The 26,779-nt window shown below is 34.3% G+C and overlaps 1 protein-coding gene across 1 annotated transcript in view; it reads right to left on the minus strand.

Annotated features, from left to right (window-relative positions):
- The window catches only part of LOC105763656 (uncharacterized), a 28,294-nt gene extending 11,093 nt beyond the window's left edge, over positions 1–17,201 (minus strand). Inside the window, exons 1-17 of the mRNA XM_012581947.2 lie at positions 16,969–17,201; positions 16,067–16,242; positions 13,683–15,875; positions 9,460–9,535; positions 8,479–8,601; positions 6,590–6,845; positions 6,021–6,506; positions 5,755–5,940; positions 5,306–5,632; positions 4,020–4,664; positions 3,303–3,702; positions 3,076–3,203; positions 2,748–2,918; positions 1,441–1,635; positions 674–1,234; positions 531–590; positions 75–394 (exon numbers count right to left, since the gene is read on the minus strand). Of these exons, the coding sequence (XP_012437401.1) occupies positions 75–394; positions 531–590; positions 674–1,234; positions 1,441–1,635; positions 2,748–2,918; positions 3,076–3,203; positions 3,303–3,702; positions 4,020–4,664; positions 5,306–5,632; positions 5,755–5,940; positions 6,021–6,506; positions 6,590–6,845; positions 8,479–8,601; positions 9,460–9,535; positions 13,683–15,875; positions 16,067–16,241 (6,302 nt within the window). The 5' untranslated portion in view covers position 16,242; positions 16,969–17,201. The remainder of the gene's footprint in view (positions 1–74; positions 395–530; positions 591–673; positions 1,235–1,440; positions 1,636–2,747; positions 2,919–3,075; positions 3,204–3,302; positions 3,703–4,019; positions 4,665–5,305; positions 5,633–5,754; positions 5,941–6,020; positions 6,507–6,589; positions 6,846–8,478; positions 8,602–9,459; positions 9,536–13,682; positions 15,876–16,066; positions 16,243–16,968) is intronic.
- Positions 17,202–26,779: the final 9,578 nt, after the last annotated feature.

The raw sequence follows: 26,779 nt of genomic DNA on the forward strand, positions 1-26,779 counted from the left end.
GACATTGTAGAGTAAAGTGACAGCGCAAAGTGAAAAGACCATGGAAGTGTAATTTAATATTTAGGTGTAACAACCTGGCTGCAGTTATTTCCAACCAAACTGTTAAGCATGACAGTGGAGACACGTCTGGAAAACATGATGCAATCATGGCCAAAATAGACCACGAGAAATCTTTTGCTTTTAGCAATAAAGCCTCGCCAGGGTTTTTCTGCTTCTCGCAATCTGCTAAAACTCTGAAGAGCTCAACGGGCATATATACATTTTCCTCTAGAAAGGGACTTTCACTCTTCTTATCCAGGTATGATTGGGAGCTAGCCTTTTTCTTTGACTGTATGCTTTTCAAAACTGTTAGTATATGAATTTTAAGACGAGGATCGCTGAATTCCTTTGATGCCTGAAACATGGAAAACAAAGTAACATGATATACAATGGTGCAAACTTTTTAAAAACATAATAGAACAGCATCAAGCAATGAACTCACAAAGACAACATATTATTTAAAAGAAAAAGTTCACAAACAACGAGCTTACAACTTGGAACACTGTGTCAAATGAGTATCCTCCAATCTGAGCTTCACACAAAAATCCAACCTTGAAGAAAACAGGGGAACCATAAGTTTGGATTCAAAGAAAAACTGTCATTCAGAAATAAAGTAAAAATATATGAGGCATACCCAATCATTGTCTCTTGCTAATACTGCAAGATATTTTGTACTCAAGGGCAGCTGATGTATCTGACAGAAGACGGTTACTAAACTCCAGTACTGACTAGCAGCTTTTTGTTGAGATCTCAATTCAGTTCCATCACCATTACCAGTTAAGAGCCAAGATCCACATGTTTTTCCCTCCACTAACTGTGGAAGACTAGCCTTCTCTAAATGCTGTAGAACAAGCATAAGAGCTCGAGAAGGCTGTTTACCATAAACTGAAATTAGAGATCCCCTTTGCTTAGAATTCCTAGAGTTATCCCCATGCATACATTCATCAGCCAGTGCTCGAGCTAGAGACTCCATAATACTATCATCATGTGTTGCAGGTTGGAAAGCCGAACCCTTGGAGGAAAGTTGCCTAGAATTATCCTTATTTTGAATGGATTTGTAAAATAAAGATATCCGTCTCAATGAAGCTACATCTACTCGCAGCATGCTGGCTGATAAGCCACAAAGCTCTAATAGAAAAGCACATGATGCCACCAACACGTTGTCTTCAAAATGGGTAATAGCAAAGGGCATGATCTGAAAATTCACAAGCAATGAGTATTACGCAGCATCATATCAAACATTGCCCTAGCTTAGCTATCTCTTGGTAATTCTGTGGTACCATAAGAAAATAAACTAAGCCAGCCCCCATTAATGCATTAGCATTCTAGTCAATTTTCATTCATTCAATCATAAATATATTAAATAATATAATCTAAATAACATGAAAACAAAGTACTCACAGATGAAAGAAGACACTCTTCCTTCTCAGATATAGGTGCAAGAAGAGTTTGGACATCTGATTGAACATTTGTTTGTCCAGAAGCATTGGTTCTCCCTTCTATTTTTAACTTTTCAACTCTTGAAATAAGAAGATGATTAAAAGCTGCAAGTGCACGGCCACGATGCAAATGATGTTCAAGACCAAGTCCTGTTTCCTAAAGTGCAAAAAGAGAACAATGGAACTACTGAGATAAAATTGGTTATGGTTAAAAGAAATATATATTTCCTGAAACAAAAAGGTTGAAGCAAACCTTAAACTAACAGTAGCATTAATCCAAATAAACATCAGAGCCAAACAAACAAAGCAGAAAAAGAAGGCATGATATATAATATTGCAGTTACTTTAGGAAAGTAAACTACTTTTTTATACAAACGAGGAGAAATGAGAACAATCGAACAAGAGTTGAAAATGATTGGACTATATGACATCTCATGCAAGAGTGACAATAACAGAAAAGCTAATGAGAAATAAATAAAAAAAAGGCCATGATGAAATCAGATTTATTTGATAAAACAAATATTCCGTGTCTAAATATTTAAGATGAAGTATGATGATGACCCTATACCTCCAACTTTATTTATTTATTTAACCAGAACATAGAGAGAAGGAAAGAAGATTTACAAGCACAGAAGTTCAAAAGGACAGGACACTTTCAAGGTAGAAAATGAGTCCAATATTCCCCTTAATTATCCGCTAATGTTTCAAGCGAAAACTTCCATTTGTCACTACACTACACATGAATTTTAACTCAGACTTCAAAATACCATCCTTTCACAATACACATGAAACTCTTACACAGATATCTAGTATAGTACTAAAAAGACCAGATCAGACCAGCCAATTGAACCAGGAACCAGTGGTCAGCCCAGACCAGCATATATCATCCAACCAGGCATTTATTGAACGCTAAAAACCAGTTGAACCATTAAAAACTAGGAAAAATTACCAGTCTTAAAACTTTTTAAATTTTTGTAAAGAAATTATATGTGATGAGATTCGAACATTTAACCCCCAGAAATTATATCAGTCATACTATTTAGTCAAACACATATTTTTATTAAATATTTAATAATTAATGCAACCAACCGGTTCAACCTGTAACAGGAGATCTCACCAGTTTGATCTCTGGTTCGATTTTTTAAACATTGCAGATATTAATCCAGGCCATAGGGGAAAACATTTTGTAAGTAAATAAAATCTTATCCCACATGTTTATTAGCCATTTTGTATTTATCAACTTATTATCTTGGGTGTACAAGGATAAACCTTTAGTGAAGAGTGATAAAGTTCCTCTTCAACGTGCTTTTGTATAGTTGCTTCCCAGGAGATAGCATTAATCTCAGCTTGTTCATCAGCATTTATGTAAAAATCGACGTCTCTATCCAACAAAGATTCTCCAGTAGGCAAACCTGAAAGCGATTGCCATCCAAGAGGACCCTGCAACATTGTGCAAAGTAAATGGCATGGAAAAAGTAAATGCCAAAAGAGAAAGCAAATAGATGGAATTTAACATACAAGGAATCTTAAATATGTCAAAGGTAACATGAGAGAGAGAGAGAGAGAGAGAGAGAGAGGAAGGGAGGGAGGGAAAGACCTGCACATAAAGCTGGACCAACCGCCGTACAGCCTTAGGGAACCAACAAGGTAGCATCTGTAGTAACGAAGTATCGCGTCCAGTAGAGAAGAAGATGTTGTCACGCCAATTCAGGTAATCTGCTAAAGCTGCATTCCCAAACCAAAAGGCAAGAAAATTATGCCTAAAATAATGTATAGTTTTTAATGGGTATGAATGAACAAGCAAAAGAAAGGTAAAACAGTAACCATTTTTAGCTCCAGTGTGGAAGAAACCAAAAGATGTATCTTGTCCAAAACATCCAGATACAAGTGTGCGCCACAATGTAGGATAGTGCTGCAAAGTAGGTCTCAGATTTTCTAATGTGCACTGCGCTGTGGAGCTGTTATGCCTGTTAACACTCCCACTAGTTAAGCAATTTTGTATTGGAGCTGAAGCATACATTAGAGTTGCTAATGCTGCCATCTCTCCACCTCCTTCCGCAATATCATCAATAGTGTGAATTACTTCATCTACTTCATGACCATGGAGGTTGCCACCATGAATTAAATTATGAGACATTATTGAACGAGTATTTTCAAAAGATGCATCATATTCATGGCCATTAAACCTTGATAAGAGCAACCATCTTGCCCAATGACAATCTCCCTGAACAGATGCATCACATAAGCAGGGAGACATGTAAGAACATATAAAATTAGTTTATCACATAGAACAGAACAATCTACTAGAGACATTAGTACACAAGCTGACGAAGTCGGAGAGCTTTAAGATAACCCACATATAGACATCATTTCACATTTTCATTAAAAAATATAAAATGAGAGGTAATCACCTTGAGCAAAGACAAATCTAGTTATCAAAGTCAATAGAATAATGAAGGATGGTTAATAAATTATCTATCAATCAAAAAAGATTTAACTACAAAGAACATTAACAATCACTGGGCATTTCATGATACTTACTGTAGCTTCCTGTAATGAAAGAAGTGACTCGTCATTGAAAACCAACTTGAGACAATCAAGGTAAAGGTCCAGAAGATTTGGTAAGTTATTTTGTGCGCAATAATGAATAAGTAATTTATCAAGAGCTTGAACAGTATCTAAGCGAAAATTTCCATTCCTGCTTGAGAAATCTAGATCTGGGGATCTCTCAATGGAATTATCTTCAAATGAAATCTTATATCTCTCAGTAATGAAGCCTGATCGTGCAAGAAGAGAAGCTAGCTCTGCAGTGCCCTCCCAATATTCTTTCAAAAATATAAGTTTCTTTACAAGCTCCTGTTCTATCAGCATCCTTAACCACGTAGAACACATAAAAACGGAAGACGACCTAAAAATCTTAATATCTGGAATATCCATGCACACAGCATCCAGTTCTTCGACAGAGCAAATATAATTGCCAAAGTCAGGAAATCGGTTGCATTCAATGGTTGAGGCAGACTGGAAACCATCCAAAGCTATTTGGAGGCTTCCATTTGATAACACGGATGTAGGAATAAAATCCAAGAGTTTGAAGACTTCCTCCCAGTCATTATGATATGCATGGTATTCCAATTGTGACTCCCATGATACATGAACACCCATTACAAAAGGCTGATCCAATACTATCTGAAAAGCAGAAGTTTTAACAAAAGACATATTTAGGTCCACCACCCAATAAGTTTGTTAAAGCAAACATGAATTTGCATGCAAAACAAAGACCAACCTTCAAAGATATTGTATGTTTCAGTTTCTAAGATTCATCCCATGGAAATAATAGTAAATATGATGCAGCTCTGTTGAAGTAATTAGGACCAAAATTCTAGATGCCAATTTGACACAGATAAATATCAAATTCAACTTATGTTCAAGATGCTGGTAAATACTTCTATCACTCCATAGCATATCAGACACATTGAAAGCTTTTTTCCAGTCTAAGTGAATTGACTGGAACAAGAGAACTAAACTGTGAGTTTAATGACATATAGTTGGCCATTTAAAATGGATGATCTCCACGAAGAAGGTTCCCTCCTACCCCTAGTAACTAATCATGTAAAAGGTTTCCCTTTAGGCTTTACTTCAACACACTACCCATCTTTCTTATCATATCCAGTGAATGGGATGATAAGAATTTAAAGCCAAGAATTACAAACACTACAGACCATTGAACATGTCTTACTACGAAAATTTTTCCTTCCATCACATTTCAATACAATTCATAATATTTTCAAAAGAAATATGCCGCAAGGAAGTCAAGAAAAGTTGCTTACACGATCAATGGTTCTCTGATCCCAGACTTTGGACCACACAGCAGCAGCAGCCCAGTATCCAGCATGAACATCATCTTGATCAGGCACAGTGTCAGATGAATTTTCATTAACATTTGCCCATGCGCCTAAAACGACTCCATCAATCTCACCGCATTCAATTTTTAAATTGTTGAAAAAGTCCAAGAGGCGCAAATGAACCCCTTCTGGTGAGTTTAAAGTTGATGTGACACGAACCCCTTCTGGTGAGTTTAAAGTTGATGTGACACGCATGCACTCTTTCAGGCGGTCATGAAACGTTTTCCAGAAACAACAGCTAGGATAAAGTCGCTTCCAAGAGAGACAAAGAGAAAAGATATTTAGATCCACAGAGATGGATAGGGCACAAACTTGATCGCATTTACACATGCTTTAACAAAAATGTAACCAAGTAACAGTAAACATTCACATACCTCAATAAGTGATATTCTCTCCAATAATTTCCACTCAACTGATCCCAGGTAACCATATCTCCTCATCTCCTCAGCAATTTGTACACGTAGAGTTTTCCTTACTGTGCCAAATAACAACTGCTTAAGGCAGATTTCAACATCCTCTCCGAGCCTTTGTAATGTAGCTATAGCAAGTTCAGTTTCACCCTGTTGTTCATGTATAGTCAACATACTGCAGATATATGGAAAAATTTCACCTTCATGTACTTAACCTTTGATAAATTTACCTTCAAAAATAGGTCATAAGCAATATCTCTTCCAATGTCACTAACTTCATTGAAGGTATCATGAGGCTCTTCATCAGAGGTGAATTCACTTGAACGATGAAGATGCAATTGGAGAACAGCTAAAGGGAGGCGTCCAGAGAGTAACGCATCTTTTACCACAGTTTTCAAATCCAGATTATCTATTTTCCAACGTGCAATCATCTCTTTTGGATTTTCAGTTGGAAGAATTTTCCCTGAGCCCACTCCATGTCGAATGAGGGCAGTTGCTTCACCTGGATCCTCCGAGTTCAAATAAGACTCGGTGCTTATGGAATTGTTGGGCACCAAAGCAAGTTTCTCATTATTGTTGGGTAGGAATGCTAATGCAGGAATCTGAAGCTCATGTTGATTCAGTGTCTCCAGTGAATCCACTGAAGGTGTTGAAAACTGAAATTCATCCTGCAAGGAACTTGGATCTACGATAGTTAATGATTCCTTCCGGTCCACCTGTTTCATATGGAAAAATTATTACTTAAAATTCCAGAGATAGACTACATGTATACAACCAGCAAAGAGTATCCAAATCATACCAATGCTTGTCCTGGCTTTTTAAGCTTTGCTCTAAGTTGATATTGCAGATTACGAATAACCTCCAAAAAATGAGCCATCTCCCGAAGTTTCATGGAAGTTCCTACTTCATTTTGTGTTTTGTCAGGTAATACTGAAGGAAGAGCAAGGACACCAGGCTTATCTAAGCCATGAAACATGAACGCATCCCTTTTAAGCTGGAGTAATCCATATTCACGTATCATTTTGGTAGCAAACCAGGTAGCTAATTTTAGTAGCCTGCAACATTAGAAAATGAAACCTAAAATATATATATCTAGAAGATATACATGGCAATCTGACCCATCCAACAGAAAATATTATTCAAATTAAGAAATAATGAACCATACCAAACATCCAAAATTATATAGGTCTTGACCAGAACATGAAATAAAATTATAGCTCATGCAAAACCAAGGAAAGACACTGGCAGGTATGTAAGTCAACCAAAATGTCATGATCAGGAAATCATTCTAATTTGAAATGTATTTTGCAGGAGACCAAATTTGACATGATCCGAATCCACATACCTATCATGTGAAAAGAGAATTCACCCTTCAACTAGTTCTCAGACTAAGAAACGAGGGGAAGGATAGGGCTAATAAACTATAAAGGTGAAATTCACTTTTGATAGATCAATCGAGGTCAAAATCTGAATATGTATTAACACCTATGTAGTAGATATACTTCTAAAGGTAGCAAGTAGGTAAATCTTGTATCATATGCAATCCAATATAATATTCTTGTGATATGTATCTACACTTCATGTAGATATCCTGGTCCTATCTAGTACATCTTAGCACCGTTGCTAGAATTTGGGCCAGAACATCACACAAAGATTTTGTAAGTTTTTTTGTTAAATATGTATGCTCATGTCATTATAACCTGAAGATACAACCATTTAACAATACTTTATATCTAAGTTTCCAAGTTAAAGTACAGAAAGAGATTTGCTCAAATAATGAAAGGAGATATTTATGGATTAATACAAAATAAACTTTCATATAAAGCACATATGCAATCCAATAAAATAGTTATAATATAAGAAACTCCATGAGCAAGCAAGTGAAAGGTGATGTTAACTAATTAGTGCAATCTAAAAGTATCTGGAAATATAAGTACAAGACAATCCTTCACATAGTAGGTTTGTACCTAAATCAAACACCAATAGAGACAATGACACACCAAGCAAAAGAGTCAAATACTAAGGAAGATAACTGCTTATAGAAAAATTAACTGAAAACTACCCTTGAGTATTTTGCTTGCAAGGAATAGATGCTAAACTCACGAAACAATATCCTTATTGATGAGAAGACTAAGGCTAGTGTATTCTTTCTTTCTTTCTTTTTTTTTTTGGTTCTTACTAAGACTAGTTTTGAATTGAATAATTGCTGTTTCGTTACTAACGTTAGTCATAGGGTTACAAATCTTACACTATGTTCGCATAGAAGCTAGTGAAGGAAGGAACAGATATTTGTTTCAGCTGACTGGTGTTTGGTAGAGATCCTTTACGAATAATTATTGTAACTTGTATCAGGGCCCATTGTTAAAGCCTAATACTGTGCTTTGTGATAATTTCCAGTTTTGGGGCTGTTTTGAGGTTAGCAGCATCTTTGAGATGAAGGTCAAAGCATGTAAAACATATAGATAATAAAGGCAGAATACTGTGCTTTGTGATAATTTCCAGTTTTGGGGCTGTTTTGAGGTTAGCAGCACCTTTGAGATGAATATTGTAATTATAACATCTATTTCTGTTGTGCACTCTTATCTATAATATAACAAGCAATTATGTTTGCCACGTGCATTGCAAGGGCCAAACAAATACAATAATAAGACCATCCTATCCACTGAAAGATAGTTAGAAGATCTTAACCTTGATGCAGCAGAAACCTCATTATCATTCCCATTTTTCCCAAACATAAGATATACCGCAGCAAAAAGTAATCTCAAAACCCCTTCTTCTGCCAGGTTGACACCCACAAGCATCTCTAAAGATCTGTTAATCCAGTAGAAGTTAATTAATTAATCGTTAAAAAGAATTCTAATCTGTGAAACAAAGCCTCAATACAGTTCTCTATATATGAAACGCTGAAGAATCAATGTATTCTTCTTCGCATACAGCAAAACAGAGAGGACAGCACAATATAAATTAAATAGGATAGGAAAAACTGAAAAGGAGAAAATAAGTGAAGAGCAAATTAGTAAATTACAGCAATACCCTATACAAAACAAAATCTCAAGAAGTATCAACTACATGATAGCATATGATTTCTACAGCATGTAAAAACCTAGAATACACGATGAAAATGACAATAAAATAAAACTTGCCAAGTGGATAAAAACTTCAGATCTCTCAACCCCCCAATTTTCTTGTTCAACCCCATACAATATACTTCAAATAGTACATGATTCCTTCAATATGTACGGTATAATCAAATTGACATCATCTTAAAACCAACATGATAGGGATAATCATGATGACACTGATGCAAATATCTAAACTCCCAATTGGCTAATACGAACGAGATGAATTTACATCTATTCCATATATTCCCTTAAACTTATCTATTTCATAGGTTTCTCCTGAATTTACTAGAGAGAGTGAAAGACAAAATAAGAATAGCCTTCTACCTTTGGACAAATATGCATACCATGAGGCATAAACATATATAGCCATGGCCCAATTGGCTGTTAGAAACAAAAAGTATATAAACAGATATATTCCATATCAGCATAAACAAATAACTAAGATTTGAGCATATTGTACAAAATGTCACTTTAGGGAGGAAAAAGATAAAAGAGAAGAAAAAGACTTAACAACACAGAATTTTAAAGTGAAAAGAAAGAATCTCACTGCTTTGCTTCATCAAATTTCAAGTAATCCAATGCAACTTGTAGCCGACGCATCCGTGAAAACCTCAGATCCCATCCTAACATAGCAGCAATTCAAATGAAATTTGGAATTTTAGTTAAGCATTCTTTATTAATACAGCAATCCATGAGTAAATAATTGACCATACTTTTAAACCATAAAAGAATAAGGAGTATAGAAAGGCAAGTGACCCCAAAAGCAATTTGGTTAAAGAAAACATAGCATTCATAGTCATAAACAAACACACACACACACACACACACACACACACAGTCTCCATGAAAGCACATGTAAACCTTCTCCACTCTGGAAATACATCTCAACAATACAAATATTTCAGAGCAAAAGCAAATGGTACAAGAAAAAACTTATCCGGAAGGCATTACTTCATATTTTGCATATGAGAAAATGGTGACCATTCATTTTTACATCTCTAGACTATTCCAAAGTATTTCCCTGGAGCAAGAATGATGCAACGAGGGAAGAAAGATGGATGGATCCTTCAAAAACAAGCATTCTTTTTCTTCAGAACAAACAATGAGAAAATAATATACAACAAAGGTGTGCTGGTGATAAAACAAACCAATTTGTCATAGGTGCCATAACCACTATTTCGCTCAGCTAACTACAAGAAGAAACTTAAAGATGATAGACAATGATATTGAAAAAAAATTGAACAGACTGTACAGTTATTCAAGCAACCAGTTGGGCCAATGGACGCAACAAAATTGTCTCATTAAAGCTATACCCACGCCACAAACACCAATGGGGCCGCTGGAAAGAGTAGCCACAAGATAAAGGAAGTCGTTTTAATGTTAAACACAACAAAGAAAGTACAATTGAGAATAAAGAAATCCTCTTCTGAGCCTTAGAATGATAGGTCTTGCCCAAGGGACAATTGGGTAACATACGACAAGAAGGATCTGCAGACACTAAATTCAACTGAAATCCAAATACAAAATTGGATAAAGCGCTTATGAGGATGAGGGTGAACTTCAGGAGGAAAAATCCCAACACTAATAAAATCATAAACGTGAACAAAAAGTTCAAAAAAGCACATAAAAGCGACAGATAAAGGATTGCATTCGATTTAAACAGGAACTTGTGGTACTCAGGTGGTTCTAACTTAAACAATCCATTGTTGTCAGGCTCACCCATGCAATAGCACTAAACCAGAAACGTGCCTCGGACCCTTTCCGGCAAGGCCCATTTGATCAGGCGCATGCCTGGTGATGCCTGGTGTATCTAGGCATGCTTTTCCGTTAAGGCAATAAAAATAGAAAGCCTGCCTGAATGAAATGGACTACAAGAAAATCAGGCATATTGACTACTAAAAAAATACAAGTTTTAAGCTTTAGATGTGTATATATATACATAAAAACTCACACATATACACATTGCGCTTTTGCTTCACTCAGGCTAGCGCTTTTTTTGCGCCTTGTGCCTGAGGCAATATAAGGATTCTAGCTCCTAGAGTGCGCCTTACGCCCTTGACAACACTGAAACAATCAAAACAATTCTGACAAACTTACAGCTATATATTAACAGGTAAATGTAACCCACTGTTGAATTATCTCGTTTACCAACTTGATCTCTATCCTTTAAAGGCATCACTCAAAAAACCAAAACTGATAGATTCTGATATTCGATTCAATACTACCTATGAGACTAACAGAATATCTCTAGAAATTATAGTTCTTATTTTCATAAATGTCAATTTATCCTACATTGAACCGTATAATATTTTTACCAGGTTCTCCCATGTAGGTATTCCCAGAGTGGAAGAAGTACATAAATATTAAAAGATAAAGTAGAAGCTGAAATGGTTTTTTCCATATGCTAGAATACTGAAAATTTAAAGAAGGCTTTGAGCAACTACAACTTCAACATGTTTATTCCAAACAAGCCAAAACCTTTGTTCCAAAATTTTAAGACTTAGTAGGAAACCTTTTTAACAAGACAGATAGAGAAAAAGGATCATTCCCCAGCTTTTATCCTGGGAGGGCAATCTGGTATGGTTCAACAATTTAGCCTTTTAGGGTCTGTTTGATTGCCAGTAAAATATTTTCCGTAAAATGATTTCTGGAAAATATTTTACTTTTCTGTAAAATGATTTACTGGAAAATATTTTCTGGTGTTTGATTGAATCTGTGTAAAATATTTTCTGCTGCTTGGCAGATTTTTTGAAAATATTTTTCGAAAAAGTTGTTTTTACATATATTAATATATATTAATAAATTTTTATATTTTAAATTATTTTTACATATATTGCAATGATTTATTTATAATAATACTCAATTATTAAGCTACAATATTAATCGTTATAAATTGAAAAAATTAATATCAAATAAATTATTTGTAATTGTGTTAAAAAAACAAATATTGAATAATTAAAAAAACAAGTTACTGGAAAATCGATAAACAGAAGCAATTTTCTACCGGAAATGAAGGAAGGAATGAAGGAGGCGATAGAGAGGAGAGCACGGAAAATGTCTTACGGAAATTGAAAGGGTAAGACATTTTCCCTAAAATGTAACCCATTTTCCCTTGTTTTGGAGTTCATTTTCCAAATGGAAAATGTTTTCCTCCAATCAAACGCTGGAAAAGTTGGAAATGATTTTCCGGAAAATCAATTCCGTCAATCAAACAGACCCTTAATCTAAAATAGAAGCTTTCATAAATTGAAACATCACATTCACTTGACATCAAACAGGAGCTACTTACTAACAGAATGAATATGCAGAAAGCTGCTACTTTAAGTGACTAAAATGATTCTGCTAAAAGTTAACAAAACCAGTCTAACCACTATTCACCCTTACATAATGATTATGATAAATTGATAATGCATGCTATGTTCGTCATAAAGAGGCCAGTAGCCAGTATCATCTCATCAAAGTAATGTCCAGCAAAGGATAAACTGGAAATCATCCTAACACTTAATAAAGCATCAATCAGCTTCATTATGGTAATTACAGAGCCTTCTCATCAAAATGTTCATAAACAACAAACTATATGTTAGTTTGCACATTTACGCATCACATGAAGTTTAAGAACATAGGAGAAATTAGCACAGAAAAAAATGCTTGCAAGTTTGCATTTTGCACAAGACTCACATTCTCAAACAAACATTAGAAGGCCAGAGAACATTTTTAACAAAAACCAGAAGTCAAGAATCCATCCAAATTCTCTCAACTTCAAGTCTAAAACTATAAAATGGCAATAGCCAGTACACCTGGGCTCTAATAGATATAGCAGTAATTTAACTTAATCATCAACAAAAATGTTCATTGCAGAGATCAGTACTATAGAAATTGGATTTAGCTTTAATTAACTACAATGAAGATATATGAACAGTGCTAAACTGAATTACCTTTATTGATTAAATATGAAGTCATGGTGATTCCCGACTTTGTTCGGGTCTTATCTATTTAGCCTGGTTACTCTGGTACATTTAAGATATATCACTCAATTGATTAGACCCAAACACAATCAGAAATCACCATGAATTCATATTTATTCAATAAAGGTAATTCTAGACCCAAAATGAGAAAGAATGTTGCTACATCCCTTTTGCAAATTAAACTACTAAAATCCAGAGCTCAAAGGAGTTACAGTTATAGGTTCTTGCTATGATGCCAATCAACATCAAGATTGAGTGAATAACACTTTATTTTACAATCTACAACTAGTAAAGCCTATTTCTATAGGAAGTGGCAATTGTAATTCCACACAAATTTCCCTACTTCCAAACCCATATAACCTCATAACTTCAAATTCAAAACCAATGCTATAAAAATAAATACTCACCTCATAACACAGGCCAGATATTCCAGCCTCTCTTTAGTAGCCACAAAATTTTCCATTTTAAATGAAGTTAGTAATAAAGATCAGTTAGCTAGTGTACAGGACCAATGCAGAGGGCTAAATTAGTCAACAATAACTTTGGATACCAGCAGCTAAACCCCAACTTAGTGCCAGCCACCATAAATAAATATCCATTATGAATTTGACCAGAATAGACAGACATCAATTAACAGCTCAGGACAAGCCTCATAGACAGTAGAAAAGAAATGCGTAAGAACGATATTTAGGATGATGGGCATGGTAGATGGTTAAGAAAAAATAAAAATATGATATGAAAAACAATGTGATCACCAAATTTTTGCTGACATATTTATATAAATTGTTTCAATTTTGTTTCTCACCATTTTCCAAGCATAAACGATCTGCCTCTTCAGGACCTTCGAACAGAAGGACTCTATCCAAAATTTCAACTTTCCAAGGTGACCAGAACATTTTTGGCTCTTCCAGTCCCAGAATATTTTTTGCTTGACATCCAATGCCAGTACTAATATTTGGTTGCTGAAAACCAACGGTTTCAATGAGAAGGAGATTTGATGAAACTGAAACAGAAGGGAGAACCACCGAGAGACCACCATCAGTCACCAAATAAAAACAACCCTGGAAAGTACAACCAATAGCTTCTCCAATAGAAACTTCTTCTCTCCCTTTGAGGGAAAACTTTTTGCTTCCCGAATTCAAGAATCTATCATCTTGGACTACTGAGTCTGTATGCAAATCAAAATGAACAATTTTAGAATTCTTGCTATCCTTGAAATTATGCCTTCTAATGAGCCGAGTAATCCCGAAAGGAGAAAAACAAATACAGTCATCATCACTATATCTATATGTGGGAAGAAAAATCTTTCGCATAAGGTGGAACTGTATTTGTGAATCATGAACTTTCTCATCTGTTACTTTCGAAGCAGCAGAAAAGCCATTCAAAACTGAATCAGAAAGGCACCCATTTCCGTAACGGTTCCAGCCATGGATTTTCTGAAGAATATTGTTTCCAGTATTATCACAAAAAGAAACAATTTCATTCTTTTTGGAAGAGCTATTTAAATTACAAGAATTTGATGAACTAATATATATCCTTTGATGGCTAATATCAGAATTCCCTACATCCCAACCAACTAACATCCCAAGTCCTAAATGTTGATAATGTGGAAGCAATTTTTCAATCGAATGATACTTGTCCGGTAGATGGTCACCACCATATATCACATAGACTATATCATTTTCATCAACCACAGCCAAATGAGATGTAAATGACGCGAGAAGTAGCCTCTTAAATGTTCTTCTACCAAATAAATCACCATGCTGATAATTTGACTTGCTTTGCATATCATCATCTAGAGATGACCTTTCTGATTCACGCAAATTTGCAGAACAGCTTAACCTGCAAGTCTGTAAAATATCAAGATGTGCAACATGCTCACCAGAAATTGCATCATAAAAGAACACTAAGCCAGAAGCATTGAGGCAAATAAGAACATCATCAGAAAAGTGAAAGTCTTTCCAATCATTCAGTGGGCATGTATTCACATTTTGCTGAAGCTTCACTAAAGAAACCCACTGAATTCCCCAAATATCCAACCTGCCAATGACAATCATATTCTTAGTCCTTCTCTCACTTCCATCACTAGTACTAGAAGATGCAGAGCTCATTAGTGTTAAAAAGAATCCAATTAACTGATGTGAATTGCTAGAGAACACTCTTGTGCATTTATATGAAGTGTTGGAACCAACATCAGATGTACCCAACTCAACATTTTCATGGGAACCATTTTCTAGATTTCTAATAGTCTCTTGGCAGCTCTCCCCACTTGATGAAGAATTCTCTTTACAAAGGAATCTCAGAACTGGGAAATTACTAGAAAAAATGCCAAAAGAAACAACTTTCGCAGAGGAAGGAAATGACGATTTCTGAGGAAACCTAGTCCAAATGCTACCCTCATACTCAACAGTTTCAGCTTTAGTGAAAAATGATCGCAACCACCTCTTTGAACTGGAAGTTTCTGACAATACATCAACCCCAACTTTCTTACTTATCTTGTCTGGAACTCCTAAATTTCCATTTGCGATGTTTTTATCGATAGTATTCTGAGTTGCTTCAAAAGACAAATCAACTGGCTTCTCTGCCTCAATATGCTTAAATGGCAAGGACGAAGGCCCCCACTCAACCCATTTCCCTTCCCTAAACTCACCCTCTAACATTGCTGCAGGCTCACTGCTATTATCAGGATGAGAAAAGGCATGCACCATCACACCTTGATTGCCAGACACAAAAAGAAGTTCTCTAAATGAACCATCTTTGTGCTGATTATAGGTATCCCCACACATCCCCCAAGCCAATGAGTTCACATCACAAAGAAACGGGTAACCATTAGACCTTGAGAATCCATGTTTCTGGGAAATAACATCATCACAATCTGTTGCAGACCCAGAACTGGACGGAATATCCTCCTTTAAATTGGACCTACAAGCTAATAAATCTAAATTTTGAGAAATCTTGTCATGACAACTTTCAGAAACATCAGCATCCACAGAACCCCCTGCAAACCAAAAGGGAAAACTCAACAACTGTAAAATAAATAAATAAAAATTCAGAATAGCAATGCAATTGAAACCGAGGGGATAGCAATAGCAAGTACTTAAATGAAGCCCAAAAATCAGGACCTTCCAAACCACTCAAAAGTACAATATAATTTTGGCAGTCTAGAAACAGAGAATAGAAAATATTAACCTGTAGTCAGAGGAAGTAGTAAAGCTTGGCACTGGTATGAAAGCAATAACAGTAACTCCCTTGTCGGAGATATAAAAGCTTCACGATATTCTGACAGATTGAGTGGCAACTCGGAGGGACCCCATTTATGTAATTTCAGTATAGCAGGACCCTCACTACTGGCAGAACGATCCATTCTATTCATAAGCAGAATCAAAGATGCAGACCATAAATATTATAATCACAGAAAAATCTAGCAGGTCTAATTCCTGCAATGCATGCTTAACATTAGACAATGCGCTGCACAACCACCATAATATGCATTGCAATCTACATGCCTGTTCCCATCTAATCAGAAGAAAGACGCATCCATAGCAGAATCATTGCAATAAAATTCATAGAATTGTGCAATTCATTTAAGCGCACAAGTTGCAATAGGTATTCAAGTAACGAAAAGATAAAGATAAAACAATTACATTTTCTCCCAGTACATTGGCTGAGAATTTTAGATAAATTTTATTGGCGTGCGTTCATAACGGTGAAAAAGCAAACAAAAAAGAAGTGCTTAAAAATTTTACGAAGTGGACCTAAGTTACACTATCCATTCATTAGCAAGTTAACAGCGTTTACTGTAGCATTTAAAAATCACTCCATTTTTCCTTTTACACTCCTTCAATTTTCTCAGCAACCAAACCGAAGTTAATCAATATACGGCAGACAAATTAACTTAGAAATTGGGAAAAATTATAAACAAATTCAAGAAAAAAATCAATCGAGCACTAATTACACGATGAAAATGAGATTAGACAATGAAAAATAAAAAGGAAATTACAAAAAATAAAATCAGGGAAAAAACCTAATAATGAATTTTTTTTTTTTAAATAGACAGGGAAAAGACAATAAGATTAGAATCGAGAAAGAACCTGAAGAAGTTAAAACGGATAACTTCAATTGATTAACGGCATCTCAACAAATCGATAGAGCCAGAGCTTTTTCTCAGTAGAAAGATTGATAATTTTCTTTTTTGTTTGCTCTCCTCTCCTTATTTTTCTCCTCTTTTCAGGAGGATTTGAGAGAAATTTTTTTTTTTTATTTACTTGCGATCGAAGACGACATGTATCATATATACTATACTAATGTTTTAGACCAAAAAACATTTAGTTCTAATATTGTTCGAATATTGACAACTGTGAATCATAAATTATATCTTTAGGATTATAAATATACATAATATTAAAAATTCTAACTAAATAATGTTAAATTTTCATTTGAGTGCACAAAACATATTATGTTTATTAAAATCTTAATTTTGAAAGAAAATAACTATTCAAAATGCAATAATAAAAACACTGAGATTAAAAGTCAAAGATGTTATATTTGTGTTTTTCCATAAATAATCAATTTAATTATAAATATAATGAATATTGATAATTACAACCAATAGTGCTTCATAGTATAAATTAAAACAAGCCATATATTTCAAAAAAATTCATTTTTTTCTAAAATAAATCAAGTAATTTCCTAAAATATTTAAATAAATCAGGTAAAATCAAACAACAATATTTGTCAAGATTATTTTTCTCTTTTTCTATTAATATCTATATTAGACCTGATCATGGGTCGAGTCATTCGTTCAACTCCGAAGGCTATAGGCTCGAAAAATGGAGTTAGATAAAAAAAATGAGGCCTGTTTCTAAATGGGTTGTGCCTCGGGTAAGATTTTTTGGCCCGACCTAACCCGAATCACATGGCTAATTCCCTAGTAGCCCATAGTACCTATTAGACCTGATCACGGATCGGGTCACCCATCCAGGCCTAAAAGCCCGCCTGAAAAATATGAGGATTTGGGTAAAAATATAAGCGAAAAAATGAGTTTTGACAAAAAAAAAATGAGGCTCATTTCCTAAACAGACTAAGCCTTAGGTAAGATTTTTTTGCTCAAGCACAACCCGACCCGAATCATATGGCTAATTCTCTAGTAGCCCATAGTCCTTACCCTTTCTTTTCTTTTCCTAATTTCCTCTATTCAGCCAACCCATCCAAATTTCTGATCTCTAACAACTCTAAATCTTTAATAAATTAACTTTGTCTTCTTCACTCCAACACCCACCAGCCACCACCATCATCGTTCATCACTCCAATCACCATCGGTCCTCCACACAACCTCTGACCACTGTCGCTTCCCTCTTAACTCTTTTTTCCACTTTTCTTTTTTATTTTTGCACTCCATTGCTTGTAGGATTGAGAATCCAAAGTAGAAAAAGAAAAACATTTTTTTATTTAACAATAATGTCCATGCTTTTATCTATAATTTCTTTTATCCTTAAAAGTTGAAATATTTTTTTACCCAACCTTATTTGTTTTCGAATTTCAAAACATAGCCATATATTGTTGCTAAATTCTCCCACTCTTTTACTTGTTTCTTAGTTGTAGTTGAAGGTTTGAAGGTTAGTTTTTCATATATTTAGGCGTTAGATTACATAACATTTGATTGTTGAAACTTGTGTTTTGTTGTTATTGAATTTTTCTTTGGATAAGTTTTGTGTTTGGTGATTGATATGTTTATGTATTCTTTTTTTATCTCATATTGCTTTTCCCAAGTAGCATAGACAAACTCTCTATTTCTTTCTATGATGATTTGCTTGTTTTTTAGCTATTGTTTCGGGCAAGTTTTACTTTGTCATGGTTTTTGCTTCTAATATGAAATGTTGTGTCTTTTTTGAGTGCTATGTTAGTGTTTTTTTATCGAAAAATTATGATGAAACAAGAGGGTCAAATTAGTGATCTAACAAATAAATTTTTAACACTTTTATAAGAAATGGATAAAATAAAAAGACTTGCAGTGAACCACTACATAATTTTTATAAATAAATGTTTTCTTATATTTGAATTTATTTTTATAAATTGAACAAAATTAAAATAAAGTAATTGGTCATAATTCGTTTTTATGAATGAGTGTTTTATTTATGAAAATCAATTATTTTATCTCTAAACTATAACAGTTTATATTATATTATTTTGATTGAATTAATATATATATACATTTCTAATAAAGCTTTTATCGTTCCTATATATCGAGTTGTATGTAACTTATATGCCAAGGTTTTTTTTTTTCACTGGGTAGATTTTCGTTTAATATATTTTTTATATGATGTCTAATCTGGAGTGCACTGTAGTTAAAAAAAATGAAGAATTGAAATTTAGTATGAAATTATATATTAATTAAATTTTTACGATTTCAAGATTTGAGTTTTTATGAGAATGTTTAGTTCGAACACCCCAATAAGTGTGGACGACGGGATTAATGAATATGAAAGTGTTCTCAAGCGTCAAAAGTCTACCACTTCAAAGGCATGGGATGAAATGACAAAGCTTGAATGTGAGAATAAAGACAAATTAAATGCACAATGTAATCACAGTAAGAGTATCTTCTTTGCTAAATCTTTTAGTGGAATTTCTCATTTAAGACATCATCTAAATAGTTGTTTGAAAAAATTTAATAAAGACATCACTCAATACACCATAGTCACTTAACCATCCTTAAGAGGTAATCCATCTATAAAGAGTAAGTTTGATGGTGATGAGTGTCATCGAGCTACTTCTACTTTTTTTGTGACAAACATTCATTTGGAACAATTGAAGAACCGAGATTTAGATACATGATGACTATTCTTAGTCCTAATTTTAAGGATGTCCTAATGCATTATGCAAAAGAGAGAGACCATGTTAAATACGAGTTGGCTAAAGCACCTAGTTTAATTTGCCTAACTTCTGATAATTGGAACATTTAGCATTCTAATGATGAATACATTTGCATACTTGCATATTGGGCTGACAAATATTGGAATCTACAAAAGAGAATTATAAGATTTAGAGCTTTTTATTTTCCGTAAGATAATTTAAACATAGCGGGTGAACTTATTCTATGTTTACCTCAGTGGGGTATAAACAAGAAAATTTTTAGCATCACTTTGGATAATACTTCTTATATGATGTTATGGTTTCCTGTTTTAAAAATCATTTCTGTGCAATTCGAAATCTTTTGTGTGATGGTGTTCTTTTTTTCAAATTAGATGTTGTGCACATATATTGAATCTTATAGTTAAAGTTGATTTGACATTTGTTGATGATGTTATTGGTAAGATTTAAAATGGAATCAAGTATATAAAAAAGTCGAGAATTCGTAGAAAATTTTTTATGATGTGATTGACAAAAGCTTTCATTTGAATGTGACCAAAAAGTTGCATCAAGATGTGTGTGTGTGATGGAATTCTACTTATTTGATGCTTGAATATGCTCTTTACTATAAATATGTGTTAGATTATTGGGGCCAACGAGATAAAGATTATCAAATATTTGCACTTTTTGATGAGGAGTGGAGAATTATTGCTATTTTTTACAAATTTTTTAAAGTCTTTTATGATGTGACATGCATTTTTTTTCTAATTATCCAACGATTAATCTTTATTTTAGAGGGGTTTGGAAGGTTTACAAGGTCTTGGTTAATACAGTTAAAGATCCTTATTCTTTTTTAACTCCAGTGGTTATGTCATACCTAAGTTTCTTTAAGGTCCCGAATTTAGATGAGAGATAGGAGTAAATTGAATAAACAGTAAGGCGACGGGCTTTACTAGAAAACTTAGAAATTTTGGTGGTTGGATGGTAATTAGTTGAGACCAAATTCTAGTTCAATTAAGGTAGAACCGGCTAGTTCCTTAGTGGGAGACAAAATGATGGGCGATGGACAGTTATTTTGGGCTATAGGGACCGTGCCATTTGGGATATGTGTGTGTGTGTGTGTATGAATAAGGAAACATAGGCAAAAAAATTCCTACTTAATTCCGCTTATAATCTTTTTCATTTGCATCATCTTCTTCGGTTTCTCTGAAAAAGAGAAAATTAAGGAAAACTTTGCATAGGGCAGTAAATGTGAGACTCGAGTCTGGAATGTATATAATCTAATAAGCTGGTAAGCTTTTAAGTCTCTCTATACTCGTGGATTAGAGGAAGAGAGAGGGTATGAATTCTTGTAAAGTTCCTATTTTTGGGTTTTGGGTTTTTGAAGTTTGAATATCTTCGGTTTAACTTATATATGGTTGTCATGCTTAGCTGCCAGGACGAAGGAATCTCTAGCATTTGGAAAGCTAAGCCGGCGAGAATCAGGATTTAAGGTGAGGAATCAGGACGATGAACATGAAGCTTGCCAAGGCGTAAAAGGGAGGTAAATGTAGGTCTCGCGTGGCGAATAGTTGACAAAATGACCTTTGAACATCTGAAACGCAGGTAAATGTGCTAAATAGAGGAATCTGCCAAAATACAAAGGTAAGAAGAACTGGTAGAAGTGTTTTAAACACAACATATGTGGAAGGAAGAGGTATTTCCTTCGAGGAATGTGTAAATAAGAGCCCATCATAGTTGAGTTAAAGTTATCATTGTCTAAGTGTTTATGGAATGGTTCATCGAATTTGATACTCTAGGTGGTAATTGATAACGAGGTTGCTAAGAAAGTGGGGAAGTCCGCCAAAGGCCACTTTGAAAGGAATGTTTGCCGAAATTGTATGATCGGTAAAATTCGCCAGAGATTTACAAAGAAAGGGGAAAGTTCGTAGGGACTATCAAATGAGGAAGTCCGCCAAAGACAATCCAAATAAGAGATGGTATGTTGAGAACTATATGTAAATTAAAGCACCTTAGTAAAATGGTCAAAAGTGGAAAAATCCTATAGAGTTACCTTACAAGTACAAGTTCGCAAGGAAAAAGGGGTGTTTATCAATCAACCTAACCTCATATTCAAGACTGCAAATGAGGATGTGTTTGGAAAAATCTCAGTTTGAAAATGATTTTCTTGCACAGCAAAAAATTAAAATTTTGAAAATTGACTCGGTTTGTGATATTTATAGCAATAAACCCTAATCGAATTTATACCTGTGTTTTCAGCTTAACGGACATTTGTTGTTCTTGACTTTCAACCAAATCATCTTCTCCGCTATTCTCATACCATGAACTGCTTTGAGTGTAGGCTTGAACCAATTGAATTGAAACACGAAACTAAAAAAGTTCTCTTTTTTATTTAGGGTGAAAAGGAAAATTCTCTCTTCTTTAATAGAAACAGGTATAATTGTTATTCTGTGAAAAAATATATTTCATAGTTGAGAATAAATTCTCTTTATTTTTCGGTAGAGCAACAATATCTCAAAGTTGTATATTATGCCCTACCGGTGCTATCTATTTATAAGAAGAGAAGGTAGAACCCTTATTGAGTTGTAGTGGTTTATTTCAAATAGAAAAATAACTTCCTACTTAGAGTAAGAGTGGGGTGGATGCCACACCTTAGTATTCCTACCAGGGTTGTCGCCTCTTTCATGTTATATGAGAGGTTTTGGGCCTCTCTCACATCGGGTCTAATTATGGGTACTTCCTAGGCCTTTCAACCTAGTGCTCTGTAATGTGATCCAACCCAATTTGGTTTTTCTATTTTCCAAAATAAACTTTAATATTCTATATTAAATAATTTTCTCATCCCTATTTTACCCTTAGTAAAATTTTGACAATTTTATCCCTGGTAAAAATTTGAGAAAATATGTTTAATATTCACAACTCGACATGTTCACTGTGACCGAATGATTTATTTTCATTTTCAAGCTTTAAAACGACTTAAAAACATAAACTCATTTTTTCGATCATTTTTAAGTAATCCATATAGAATTGCGAATGAATCATTTCCATTTCCATTTTGGAAACCTATATTCATTTCCAAATTATTCCATTTTTTATTTCGAAAAAAAACCATAATCATTCCTTAATGTTTTTCATTTCTCTTTTTCTATTCATTCTATTCATTTCTATTCAAACACGTAATTCATTTATGGTTTCAACGAGCTAGCGAAGGGATGAATTGGACATATGTAATTAGGGATTAAATGATTTATATTTAAGTTTTGGCTTTTCGCCTATTAATTATAAACTCATTTAGTCATGAAGTCATTTCACTATAGTATCGTGACTGAGCTCTCCCTAACGACATACCATTACTAAATCAACTACCTAATACTCGTCCAATGATATTGTCATAAGTATGTTACCCTCATAGGATATTCTTGATCTTTTTGGGGTAATATCTATTCTCCCAATATGATCATATTTTATCTCATGGTAACCATTACATCTCTCTTTATGAAAAGTCAATTACTATCAAATAGTTATTAAGTCATTCATCACAAAGACAAAATATCCATGGTCATGTTTACTTTTCATCAACCATGTAATGTTAATGAAAGGATATTATTTACCCATGTCTCGGACCATGAATTCCACTATTGTGAATGACACTACATACTGTAGAAGTTGTACACCCAACGCACCAGCTTTTGGTTCCTTATTTATTCGAACTTAGGCTTTTACTTACATCAAACTGCACGAGTCATGCATGCATAGTGTAACACCCCTTACCCGTATTCCTTACCGGAACAGAGTATGACGTATTACTAAATTTTTAAAAAAATTTCGACAGCATTCCTACTTATTTTTGCTTAAACCTCCTGCAAATTTAGAACACATTCCAGTATACCAACCAATTTCATTTGTATAAACACACATACAGTTTAACTATTAATAAACACTACATTTAAAAGGGAACCATAACATATATTTACATGATGATCCCACATTACATAAATTGTCTATACATGCCATAAAATTTCGGAACACTAGTAGTAAAATACCCCAAATGTGAAGGATAGTGTAGATGATTGTCTGACTTCGTTCAAATTTCCGAGTTGTTGGAAGTCACTATAATCAAGAGAAAAATAAAATCGAGTAAGCATATAGCTTAGTAAGTAAACACATGATAAATAAGTAATTACTCCCATAACTACACCAAAATATAAACTTATTCATGAATAACTTTATTGTTTAGGCAATTTCCAGCAAGCTGTTTTTCTGCGTCATAGTCGTTAATTTATTTTTATCTGGAGCTACAGGGCTCCAAATTGAGTTCCGTAAATTTTTCCTGAAACTAGACTCATATAAAATTTCACCATAAAAATTTCAGAATTTTTGACCCAGCCAATTAGTACAGTTTATTCATTAAACCTTCCCCTGTTTCACTGCCCAATGGTTCTGACCCTTCCTCACTAAAATTCACTTAACTCTCTGTACAAAATTTGAAAAATGGTTTCGCTTGTTTCTAATAAAAATGGACTCAATAAGGATTCCAGGGATATAAATTTCATGCCATAATTATTTTTTACAATTTTGGTAATTTTCCAAAGTTAGAACAGGGATCTCGAAATCAATCCAGCCCTGTTTCAAGAAAATTCAGATATCTCCAAAATACAACTCTTTTGCTTATTCTATTTCTTTCATATGAGAATAGATACATTCAACTTCAATTTCATATATTATTCAGCTTCCCATTCATTTTCCACCATTTATGGTGATTTTTCAAAGTTACCCAATTCTTTGTTGTTCAACATGTTTATAATTAAATCGTTCCTTTTGCGTTTTGATATTTTCTCCCATCTCATACATGGGTCGATTCAAGATTCAACTCAATATTTACCCCATAAAATTTTCCACCATATGGCAATATTCACCTTCCACACTTTTTCGTTGATCACTCGGAATGTTAACCGTTATTGGTGGATCCCGACTTAGCACCACCATTGAATGGGAATCAAGACTTAGCAACCCCTGGGGAATCAAAGACATAGCAACCCCTTTTCATTTCAAAGATATCGTGGATATCGCACTTAGCACCACCAATGAAATCGGGAATCAGCACTTAGCAACCCTCGGGGAATCAAGACATAGCAACCCCTTTTCATTTCAAAGATATGGTGGATATCGCACTTAGCACCACCAATGAAATCGGGAATCAAGACATAGCAACCCCTCGGGGAATCAGCACATAGCAACCCCTTTCACATTTCAAAGATATGGTGGATCACGCATAGCACCACCCATGAATCGGGAATCAAGACACAAGCAACCCCTTTTATATACAACATACTCCGCTTATTCCGAGTGTTCAACCCATAAACCATATATTGCAACCCTTTATCACCTTTCCCAATTTAACAACATTTTAGGATTTTGCCAAACATGTATTTTAATTCCAAATAAATCTCAACATATATCAAATAATATCAAAATAATACATTAAGTCACGTGTTTACTTACCTCGGTGCAAAATATCGTAATTTTGCACTTTACTCCACTATCTTTTCTTTTCCCGCTTGATATACTCTTCACGTCTTTCTTGATCTATAATAGCAAATTTAACTCGTTTAATATTCACATTTATTAAAATAATCCACCACCCAACTTTTTGAAAATTACAATTTTGCCCCAAACTTTTGCATAATTACACTTTTGTCCCCAAGCTCGAAATTAAACTTCATCACTTATTCTTAAGTTTTATAACATGCTGAACATTTTTCCTTCTATGGCAACATCAAATTCCCACTCCAACACATACTTTTGAATATTAATTATTTTTACCGATTATGTCTATTTACGTTTTAAGCTTAAAATTGCTTAGCAAAAGTTGTTTAACATAATCTCTAGCTTCATATTCCACCATAAAACAGCAAAATAAACACATTTCACCTATGGGTATTTTTCCAAATATGAACCCTAACACAATTAATGGTAGAATAAGCTAAATCAAGTTAAGGGACTCCAAAATCGAAGAACATTAAAACGGGCTTAGAATCACTTACTATGGAGCTTGAAAGCTTAAAACCCTAAATATGGCTTCCCCTTGCTGATTTCGTTCACCATGAAGAAGATGAGCATATTTTGCCATCTTTTTCCCATTTAATTCTATTTAATAACCAAATGACTAAAATGCCCCATTTAAAAAAATCTATTTCACCCATTTCTTATGTCTATTTTTGTCCATCAACTAACTAATGGTCTAATTACCACATAAAGACCTCCAATTTAAAATTTCATAACAATTAGACACCTCTAAGATGTAGAACTCAACTTTTGACTATTTACAATTTAGTCCTTTTGACTAAATTGAGTGCCCAAACGTCGAAATTTTCGAACGAAATTTTTACTGAAAATTTTCCGTGAAATTGTAGACCATAAAAATATAATAATAACCATATTTTCCTCGTCGGATTTGTGGTCCATAAACCACTATTCCGACTAGGCCCGAATCGGTTCATACAACTCTCCCCTTAGGGATTTTCGTCCCGAAAATCTTACCTAAAAGAGGTTTGGGTCTGTTTCCTCATAATTTCCCCGGTTCCCACGTAGCCTCTTCCATTCCATGTTTTTGCCACAACACTTTCACTAAGGCTACACTTTTATTTCTTAACTGTTTCACTGACACTTAGGCTTTATATATATTAATACTTGTTTTATGACACAAAAGCTTATTGGTCTAGTTGTAGGTGGCGTATGAAGAATCCTTGATGTTTAAGGTTCAAGTCCTGGGTTGTGCAAGGTAGTAATTATTTTGCTGCTTGAGCTGTGTAGGTAGTAGTGTTGGACTGAAACAAAATTATGGAGAGTTTAAATGGATTTTGAATGGAGTGGTTGGGGAAGTTGAGGAGGAATTGGTGGAGAAAATCAATGCGGGATAATGGGAGAGTTTTTAAGCGGAAATCAAGGAGTTTGAGAGTGAGGGCGAGTTGTGCCTTTTGGGGGTAGGCTTGTGCAAAAATTGGTCTTTAGGCTTTTTGGGAATCAGTTTTGAGGGTTGTTTTTCTCTCGGTCTGC

This window comes from Gossypium raimondii, chromosome 12 (genome assembly GCF_025698545.1).
Source record: "Gossypium raimondii isolate GPD5lz chromosome 12, ASM2569854v1, whole genome shotgun sequence".
Lineage (NCBI taxonomy): Eukaryota > Viridiplantae > Streptophyta > Magnoliopsida > Malvales > Malvaceae > Gossypium > Gossypium raimondii.